Source organism: Anoplopoma fimbria, chromosome 20, assembly GCF_027596085.1.
Source record: "Anoplopoma fimbria isolate UVic2021 breed Golden Eagle Sablefish chromosome 20, Afim_UVic_2022, whole genome shotgun sequence".
Taxonomy (NCBI): domain Eukaryota; kingdom Metazoa; phylum Chordata; class Actinopteri; order Perciformes; family Anoplopomatidae; genus Anoplopoma; species Anoplopoma fimbria.
In genome coordinates, this window is record NC_072468.1 from 23,225,218 (window position 1) to 23,235,519 (window position 10,302).

Consider the following 10,302-nt stretch of genomic DNA (forward strand, 5'->3'; position numbering starts at 1 on the left):
GCTCCAATCACAGTGATTGATAACATAGCTGCCAAATTTGTAATGTGAAAGTGAGTGAAGCTTCTGAAGAATTAATTTGAGACGTCAAACACCAAAAAAATACTATAAATAATAGCTTTGATTTTGCAATAAAAAGTATATATTCAGTTGTGAAGAAGCAGTTCATACCTTAGAGTGGAATTGCTTAGTTCCCCAATAATAGACATGGCAGTGCTTAGGAAGTCAAACTAGACTTTTTTACATGTTATTATGGTCCTGAGAATGATCGCCAATAAATTATTCGACTGTGACAAAACTAGAAAGACCTGTTCATCTCAGCTGGGCACTTTGATGAGCATTTGCGTCATTCATTCTCATCAGGATGTAGTTTAGTTATTGAGCTTGAGAGGTTCTAAGAGAATGTTTGAGTCTGAAGGCTTTTGCATGCAGCATGTGATGAACTTTATGGCGTCGTTTTTCAGTGTTTAACACATGATGGGACTTTATTTTCTGTACGGACTCACAGTTTGTGTCGTTCTACTCTGCAATTCACCAGCAGGTAGGTTTCTTCCTGTTTCATTTCATCTTGTATTCACGTATATTATTATATTATTTGTAATTAAATGTTAAATGAGTGCTACAAAAGGTTGATAAAATAACAATAGAGAAAGTTTACTGTCATGGTTAAAACTTCAGTGACATAATGATGTACTTTGATATAAGTGCAGATACAAACAATGTTGACTTGCAACCTAGAAAACAAGACTAAAAGTCTACAGACACCAAAGCAACTCAACTAAGCAGGTCTTATGTTTACCTTGTTCATAAACTTAGCTTAGCATATTAGCATGCTTTTTGTTAAATCAACGCTAAACACAATGCATAGCTGAGGCTCATGGGAATGTCATTAGTTTTGCAGGTATTTGGTCATCAACTTAAGTGTTGGACAAATTTTGAGGTTTTAGACCTGATGACAGGGCAGCATGACAAGTCAGGATCAGCAATGTGGTTGTAACTCATCTTGAAGAGAAAAATAGAGACATGAAAGTTGCAATCAAGTATATATTTGAGTTGTCAGCTTGTTTAATTTGTCTGCAAAATCATTTGTGTTTGAAATAGCACAAAAGGACTTTTGTTCAGCAAATGTGCAGCCAATGTGTCTGTACTAACTGCTTTTCTTGTCTGTTAGGTGGCTATGTATATCAGATGATATATGATTGTGAGTATGGTGACGACATCACGGACGTGGTCTTCTTTGTGAAAAACCTATTTAACCAAAAGATCATCACCCTCTATGACTCTCGGGTCGGGAAGTACGTTGGCTTTGGAGAAAGCGGCATGAAGAACGCGGACCATTATAACCACCAGGGCTGGAAAATGGAAGAGAGAAAGAGACAAGTGGAGACTCTCTGCAGATACAACGCCAGATTATTCAGAAGGAGCACGCTGGACAGGCTCGGTATGTGTTTCTGTGATTTCCACTTTTTCTTTGGAGGAGATTTTGAAACAGGATATTACAGGCCTCACAGTGCCATTTCATTTGGCTTAATTTCCTTCATTGGAAAAAGGAAACAATTGTTCTCTCCCCATTCTTTAATTAAATGGCTTGAAGAAAACAGTTTAGCCCCGGCATCACTCTCCTGCACTGTGCCTTGAAGCAGCCTCCACATCCAGCAGGTCATACAGCTAATCTTTCTCTCTAATCATTTTTACACTCCAGTGCCTCCGGTCATCAAGGTCCATCCAGCCAAGCCAATCGACTACGGGAAGCGGTCCATGCTGGAGTGTAGCGTTGTGGGGTTTTTCCCACAGGAAGTGAGGGTGAGCTGGTTGAGAGACGGGGTGGAGGTCAGCACAGACGTGTCGTCCACAGACGTCCTAGCCAACGGGGACTGGAGCTTCCAGCTTATTATTATTATATTCCTTTATTGATCCCCATGGGGAAATTCAAGTGTTGCAGCAGCTCAACTACACAGAAACAGATAATAAATACACATATTATACAATAAATTAAAAATAAAAATAGAATAAAATAAAATAAAAAATAAGAATACAAATAAAAAATGTACAGTATATCCACATGGGGGGTGGGGGGGGGGCTGGTCAGCATGATGACAGACTGTGGTCTCCGCTGTTGTTGTACAGTCTGATGGCAGTGGGCACAAATGAGCGTCTGAAGCGCTCCGTCCTGCTCTTTGGTAGAATCAGCCGATGGCTGAAAGAGCTGCCCAGCTGCCACAGTTCCTCATGGAGAGGGTGAGAGGGATTGTCCTTCACTCTTCACCCTTCACTCTTACCTGGAGCTCACACCCAGGAGAGGGGAGAGGGTGAGCTGCAGGGTGGACCACAGCAGCCAGAGGAAGAGCCTGGAGGTGGACTGGGGTAAGAAAACACAAAGCAGTGATGATATTTAGATCCTACATGGATAGATCAATTGGAACTGAATACAAATATTTAGAGAATCTAGTTTCATTTCAAACAATACAGCCGGATTCCGCTGGGGGAGAAGAGCCAAGAGGTGAAAGATTAAAACTGCACTAGTTAAAGCTCCTGGAACAATCTGAAGATAATGCCACGTTCATGTCTTGATAAATTAGAGATGGGAAGGATTCCTATGTTAACAAATTACAAAATTACAATATATCAATTAAATTAGAGTTTAGTTATATTGAACGACAGACTTTGGCTGATATTAGTCATGCACGTTTGCATGGTTTTCAGGCGCTACCATATTATTAGGCCCTTAAATTGGATCTGTCAGACGTTATTGATATTTACAAGTTGGAGACTCATAATTACAATAACACTGACATGACATGAACACAGCATAATGGATGTGATGGGGAGTTGGTGCTGTGTCGGGAAGTCTCTCTTACTCCTTTTCCACCAACATGGAACGGGTTCTGTTCAACACGTAACTTTTAACAGTTCAGAGCCTTTAGACCAAATAAATATTGATTCGGAATCAGAAAAGTTGGTTCCCAGCCAACAATTTCTCACTCCGAACTTCTGTAGTTATGCTTGGTCAGTGGCCCTACGCTTCAAACAATGACTCAGTTTTGGACGTGTCAGGGACGACATTTTTTCACTCGTTACATGCATAGTGTCTTTTTGGAAATAAACTGCATCCATGCAGTTTATTTTTTAATTAAACTTCAAACTTTGTTACATAACAAAACTACAGTAAAATAAGATCGTTGGCTTTGATTTTACAACAGACACAATCAGCCGTCTCCTTGGTGAAGGTCCTGTGTTGTTTGACCTCTTTAACCTTACATCCCACCCTCCCCCATGTTGCCAGTAGGTTTGAATGTGAGACTTAATGGCTGTCTGTCTCTATGTGTCTGCTGACCTGTCCAGGTTGAACCATGCTTTCGCCCAGTGTGAGCTGGGATCGGCTTATGCCCCCCAGCAACCCTGAATAAGAAAAACAGTTACAGATGATTGATAGATAATGGAATTCACAACAAGTTGAATATCAAAGATATGCGCACAGATATGCAGTGTTAGAACTTTTTTTTTATAAACCCATTTAATAAACATAATGTTCAAAAATCCTGTTTTTGATTTTTGATAACAGTTTGATTTATCATATGATCTAAAAATGTTAAAGTTGTACTGACTGATACTTCCCCAAAGTATGTCAGGATTTTAGACCAATTAGAGCAAATGTGGATTTTTTCCTCCGAAGTATAATTGATTTCATGTCACCTTTCAACATTTGACCCCTGGCCTAGAAAGGTATCGGATAACAACTCGGTACGCTAAACTACTTAAGGATCTTTGAGCAGATTCACTGTCATTATATCTCTCCCTTAGACACCTCTTCACTGGATGCTAAACACCTGAAGAAGACTTTGGGGATCATGTTCTTCTTCATCGGCTTCACTGCGGCGGCTGGTGGAGCAGCTTACTACTGGTGGAAACAGAGGTGAGCTAACGTCGGTGTCCGGATTATGAAATCGTTCTCTTTTTTTTCCTGTATGGAATCCAGCGCAGTGAAGCCATTAAATAAAAAAAGGTCTTCAGGTTTTATAACACTTTCTTTTCATGTTCCAGGTTTGACTTCAGCCCATTACGAAGACAAGGACAAATATCTCCAAGTCATCCCTTTGATAATTACTGATTTTCTAACAGAATAAGACGTAATAAAGCTCTGCTGAGGACTGTTTTTTATAAAAATATAAAACATTGCCCTCAAAACAGAAAATAGTCCCTCCCAATAAGCATGACCTACAGTTGAAGGAGAAAAACAGCATTGTGGGAAGATGAAATGCTGTTAGTTTATTAAGGAACTTCCCCTTCTGAAATAGAAGAGTCCTCCTTAATCATTTTTTTGTCAACCAAGGACTCAACTGACATGTTATCCTTCAAAGAAAAGTGCCATAAATTGTCCCAACGTTGAGTAATGATCATTTTGTAGGATAAAGGTGTCCCACCTGTCACTTACAATAACTGTCTCACCTTGGAATAAGACTCATGTGTATGTTCTATATGTTCTATATGTCTATAACACTAAACAGTATTCTATTAATCTCATAAAATACATAAAAAAATGAAATGTTTAATTGAAAACTCAACTTTAACTCAACAGAACAGCTATTTAAAGGCACCACATTGCAAAAAGTGAGATATTCATGTATTTTTTTTTTATTATAAAGCATGTGAAAAGTGTAAAAGTATCAAAACGCTCAATCTATGGAGATTAAAACACAGACAGTATTCAGAAACAGTGTCTTTTAATGAGCCGTGATGATTTCTGAATAGTTGTGATGTCAACTCCAAACTGTACAGAGACCATTTCTGGATCTACTGGCTGTGTAAACAATTGCTGTTTGCTAACAAGTTCACCATATCAACCTAAAAAGGTGATACTGCTGCCCTGAACCTCAGGACATCATGAGGACATGAACTGAGTGGCAGCTATCACCCTGTTTATATGTTGATGTATTGAGAATACCTTGAAAGTGGCATGTACAGTTATACTAGAAAACACTAAAACTTACACTGAAATGTTGTGTTTTGTCAGCCTACCATCCTTGCTAATACATTTGTAAATATTGTCAGAGAATTTGTATTATTTTCATGTTCATGTGTACAGATATCAGTGTGTGAGAAGATGTATGGATCCAGTGATAGCTTTATCAATCACACCATAATCAGAGCATTAGGCTGTTTACCTTAATTTTAGTATAAATTGCCTTTCTCATTCCAGAGTGATAAAGTGTGATGTCTGACTCTATGTCACAGCAGGACAAAAATAAATTTTCTGCTCATTTGTTACTGTCACTTATGTGTGTACAAATGTGTGAAATGTTCTGTTGCTGCTGAATTTCATCCTGTGGATTACATTTGTGCGTTACATTTTTTGTGATGTAGAAATGTTACCTTCTATTAGATTCACTGCATGTCGTGACGCAAAAAGATGAGTGCGCTGTTACTCGAATTAGAGAGACGTGTGTTTCTGAACTTTGGTGAGAAAAAAAATCTTCTTTCTCCAACACCAGCTGTTAAATCCCACGCCACTCTGTGAATGATTCAACCTGATACCAGTGGTCTATTTCTGAATTGATGTGGCGGCTATAAGAGCCTTAAACCTGAACCCTCGGTGCTTGTTAGCTGGCATTTCAGAGTGAAACACCGTCAACATGGCAAATCTCTTCACTGCTGTGGCCGTGCTGGCCGTGCTCTCCGGCGGGTTATGTGAGGAGAAAGTGTTTATGCAGCGAGCAGGTGCGGCCTTCAGCAGCCGACAGTACAGATCTCTGCTCACTGTGAGCAACGGAGAGCAGTTTGGGAACTGGACCTGGCCCGAGATGTGTCCTGACACGTTCTTTGCTGTCGGCTTCAGCATCAGGGTAAAGACACTGACTGTGACATGTATTACACAAATTGTATTTCAAAGAACAAACGAGGGAAATGCACTCAACAGGCAAATATATATGTAAAAAAAAGAAAAGGAAAAGTGCAACTTTCATAACTTCAATGCATTTGTTTCTGCTTGTAAACACTCACCTGACCAGCATTCGAGGACAGACAGGGGTCATAAATCAGGACAATCAACCCGCTGAATATCTTCTACCATTATGTAATAATTAATGTAGATCATAGTTTTCTATTCACATACATATAATGTCTTGTTTATATACAATTTGTTTTCTATTTTGTAACTTTTGCCTCATCTTTTTCTAATTTCTTATTTGATCTATCCTTTATTTAACCAAAAAAGGTCCCATTGAGATAAAACATCTCTTCTGGGAGTCCTGGTCAAGATGGGCAGCAAATAAAAAGTTTCATATGCGAGTTCAAACGGGGAAAATCATACCAAAACACAACAACAGACATAAACATACAGGAATCAGAGGCTGAAATAATGGCACTTGTTAAAATATGATATTGGAAATGTATATCTTTTTTAAAGTGACGTGTAAGATTAGAATTTCCCTTCCTTCATTTGACCTTTAATATTGAATTGAGGTTTTATTTTTGTATATATACATTTGTCTTTTGTGAATTCCCTCACTGGCTTAAATGTGGATATTCTGTTCTCTCTCGGAAACAGAAGATTCAGAGGATGCGATCTGTTTGCTGATGTTGTAATAAATACATCACAGTATGGCGGCTTTTACCTTCTTCGTTTAGTTCAGATTTGAAAATGTAGACATAAATTTGCAAGCCGACATGTTTGTCCTTCTGAAGAAGCTTGAAGTCAGATTCATATTTTTTCTTAAAGTCTCATGCACGTAGTCACATTAGCATTCTTTTTGGTTGCTGTAATTGTTCCTCTTATCTTTAACTCTCAAGATTTCAGTGTAAGAGATGCTGGTTTCAATTCCCAGTATTTGTTCTGTGCACAAATGCATCCTAAGCTCAGACAAAGCTTACAAGGCTCAAGCAGTCTAAGTTAGTGATCTTTATCTTCATTCTCTCAACAACAGCACCAACAGGGAAACACAGAGAGGCCATTTGTACAAAAGATACTTATATTGAAGTTGTGTTAGGAAAAGATCATTTCGATCCCATATAGGAGAGGGAGAACAATCACAGCAATCAAAATACAGACAGGCATGTGAATATAGTGCTAAGAAAGCATGTTTTATGTTTCTTAAAGGAGGAACATATATGCTCCTGTAAACCTGTGGGCAGAACAAGTCTCAGGGACTGAGATAAACTGAGACAAAAAGCCTCTCTTTGTTTCAGATACTAACCTCTGCAAAGACTACAAACATTAAAAACAACACGATCATACAGGAACTTTCACACCAGATTTGGCAGCAGCTTTACCAGAACAAGATAACAAGCTGGTTTGGGAACTGTTCTCTGTTTCCTCAGGTGGAGTCAAACCAGTACGGGGGGGACGACACAGCTCTCAATGGAATCCGCCTCATCTGTGCCAAAGATGAGGACCGAAGCTTCCTGTACTCTGTTGAATCCCACACGGGCTAGTGAGTAGATCACTACGGGGCCTCCTTCTAATAAAGCACCATTCATAAAGGGTTTATCAATGGTTAAGAAAGCAGTGGTAATGCTTTATAGATCAGTTATAAGCCATTAATAAATCCAATTGATGTTTTTTTAAACCCTTATTCTTTTCGTAATAATGCCATTGTAAATATTAGGAACCCATTAATAGATGCTCATGGGTTTGTCACTTTACTAAGCAAGTAAGTCAGGAGTTATAAATGTTATAAGTCATTGATGCAGATCATTTTTTATCATCAAATTTCAGTCCAGATTGTCTGTAGCCCTCTTCTCTAAAAATAGTAATAATGATAAAAACAATAGTAATCATATTCATAGTAATCATAACCATAATACTCACAATAATCATATTCATAATATTATTATAATAATAATAATAATAATAATAATAATAATAATAATTAATATATGATAAGACTTTTTAAAAAATATCTAAGTTTTTAAACTTTCAGGTAAAATTTGATGAAATGCTTTAAAAGGTCAACTAAGCAGTCAAATGAATTTTTCAGTATCTAAAAACCCCAAACTTGTTTTTTTAATGCCTCACAATTAATGTATTAAGTAGTAGTACATTTCTTATTAACCATTTATGAGGTCAGGTAATTACAACTGCAAAACAGTGGTGCCTTTATTGAAAGTGCTACACCTACAATAAACTGGTTTTTATGGCTGTTCAATAAAAGTGTAGCATTTCCTTTACAACAGTTTTATTTACAAGTGCAAACACTGTCTACATTTTACATTGGTCTGTGTACATTTATGCATCCTCTAGAATTTTGAGTTTCATTTGATACAAAACATTTTTTTTCAGAGAGACAGTATTCAGCCGGAGTGATTCTAATAACTGACAGGATTGAACATATCAATATAAATACTTTCCTTTGGCCTCTTTGAGATTCCTCTGCCAACTTTGCTGAATCGTTGGTTCTCGATGTCTTTAAAATATGCAGCTGTTGTTGTTGCTGTGTCCAGATCTCTCCTGTGAGAGAGATCCTTGATCCCAGTGGGACTAACCTGACTTTTCTATAAAGGTTAAATAAGAATTAGATAAATAAAGTAGAGCAGCAGGAAGATTCAGAATGGCAGCTTCCCATCATGTTCAGAGGGGAAATGAAAGCACTGCCAGGATTGCAAACGAAGTATTCAGATGTTGAAATGTCCTGACTTCCCTCCAGTGTTTCCAGCCCTCATTGGAGCTCATCCTGATTTTTGTTTTCTTTTGCTCCCCCCCCACCACCACTCTCTTGTATTTCCTCCTCTCCTGTCCAGTTTCGGTGACTGGTCCCAGCCCCAGTACTGCCCCAATGGCATCCTCACCTCGTTCCAGATCAACGTGGAGCCCCATCAGGGTCTGTTCGGAGACGACACGGCCGTCAACAACATCAAGTTCCGCTGCAGCAGCAACCCGACGCTGGAGGGGCCCGGCACCAGCTGGGGGGAGTACGGCTTCTGGAGCCAGGAGTGTGTCGGTGGAGGAATCTGTGGCATCGAGACCAAGGTGGAAGAATACCAGTACGCCCTGGACGACTCCAGCCTCAATGATGTGCGCTTCCATTGCTGTGCCAAGCCTCCGCAGGTAAGACTGAGGGTCGTTTATTGAAAAAAGAACAAAGCCCAGAAGTGGTTGAGGGGTTAATGACACATTCACACAATGCAGAGCAGGTTTTCTGGGTGTAATTATTTTTGGTTTATTTGAGAAAGTGAGAACTATTTTATTTCAGACAGGGTTGCCATAAAGTGTTGGAGGTCCTGCCACCAAAGTAACTGTAACTGCAAGACAATTTAGCAGATAAATCTCTTATTCTGAGCACTTTAAGACTTCCTGTCCATGTTGGTTTAAAGGTTCTCAGGGTTTTTATATGGCAAAGTCATGGAATTTGAAAATAGCAATTCCCAGGCCTGGAGACGTTTGGGAAGAATAAGTTTTGGAAAAATCATGGAAATCTGCTTCCCATAAATCAAATGTATAATGTAATCTGTATTGGTTTAACAGTTAACAGTTAAGCCACTTGATGTTAGGTTGTTCTTTGCGTAAGTCAGACTCCAACCTTTTATTCTTATTTTTCATGTAAACACAGATGTTTCAGAGAATTTAAAAAAAATGGAAATTTTCTTAAAGTCTTGGAAATTTATTTGCAAAAACGTGTGTTTACCCTGGATACTTAACGGTTACTAAATGATCCTTGAGGTGTTTTTTTTTACATTTTAAGGTATAAGATGTTTGCAGGATGACTATGTGAAACAATTCAAACGTCCAATGTAGTATATTTAGTATAAACAGTGCATTTCATGGCTCTTTATGAACTTGTTTTTGTTGTTTTTTTGTTGACAGTAATCGGCAGGAAAACATCAATCAGATGATTCAGTCCGTCTCCATCGTCCTCGAAGCTGGCAGATAATAAAATGCTCGTTTGAACGGCTGCAGTCTCTGTCCTGATTTTCTAGAACTTGAAGGTCTTGTTGTGTATTTTGTCAGTTTCTTCCTTTTTAAGAAATCAAATACGACTGAGATGAGTTATTTGTCAGAACATCCAGCTCTCCAAAACAAAGTTGAGTGTCACTTTCAGCGAGGAAAACAGAAAGATTAAGGAGCGCCGCTTCAAATCAAGCCCTCGTCTGAAGAGCCTCTTTCTACATCATGTCGTCCCCTCGTCACCTCTCATCAGCGTGAGAGCAGCATGTTTTCATTTCCTGTCTAATGAACCAATGAGCTCACAGCAAAGCCATGATAAGCGTGAGCACAAAACAGAGCCGCTGACACAGTGCGTTTCCCAGAATTCCTGCTGGAACTTAGGTAATTAAGAAATGACAAGAGAGTGGATATTAATTAATTTACATATT

At 38.7% G+C, this 10,302-nt stretch overlaps 2 protein-coding genes across 2 annotated transcripts; both read left to right on the forward strand.

Annotated features, from left to right (window-relative positions):
* The first annotated feature begins 962 nt into the window (after window positions 1-962).
* LOC129109360 (HLA class II histocompatibility antigen, DR beta 5 chain-like) lies at window positions 963-3,914 on the forward strand. Its single transcript, XM_054621397.1, has 5 exons — window positions 963-969; window positions 1,169-1,438; window positions 1,700-1,800; window positions 2,283-2,361; window positions 3,799-3,914. The coding sequence occupies exons 1-5, from the start codon at window positions 963-965 to the stop codon at window positions 3,912-3,914; spliced, it is 573 nt and encodes a 190-aa protein (XP_054477372.1).
* Window positions 3,915-5,579: 1,665 nt separating this feature from the next.
* Window positions 5,580-9,883, forward strand: LOC129110007 (vitelline membrane outer layer protein 1 homolog). The gene is made up of 4 exons (XM_054622166.1): window positions 5,580-5,837; window positions 7,312-7,424; window positions 8,731-9,037; window positions 9,794-9,883. The coding sequence occupies exons 1-4, from the start codon at window positions 5,628-5,630 to the stop codon at window positions 9,794-9,796; spliced, it is 633 nt and encodes a 210-aa protein (XP_054478141.1). The 5' UTR covers window positions 5,580-5,627; the 3' UTR covers window positions 9,797-9,883.
* The last annotated feature ends 419 nt before the right edge of the window (window positions 9,884-10,302 follow it).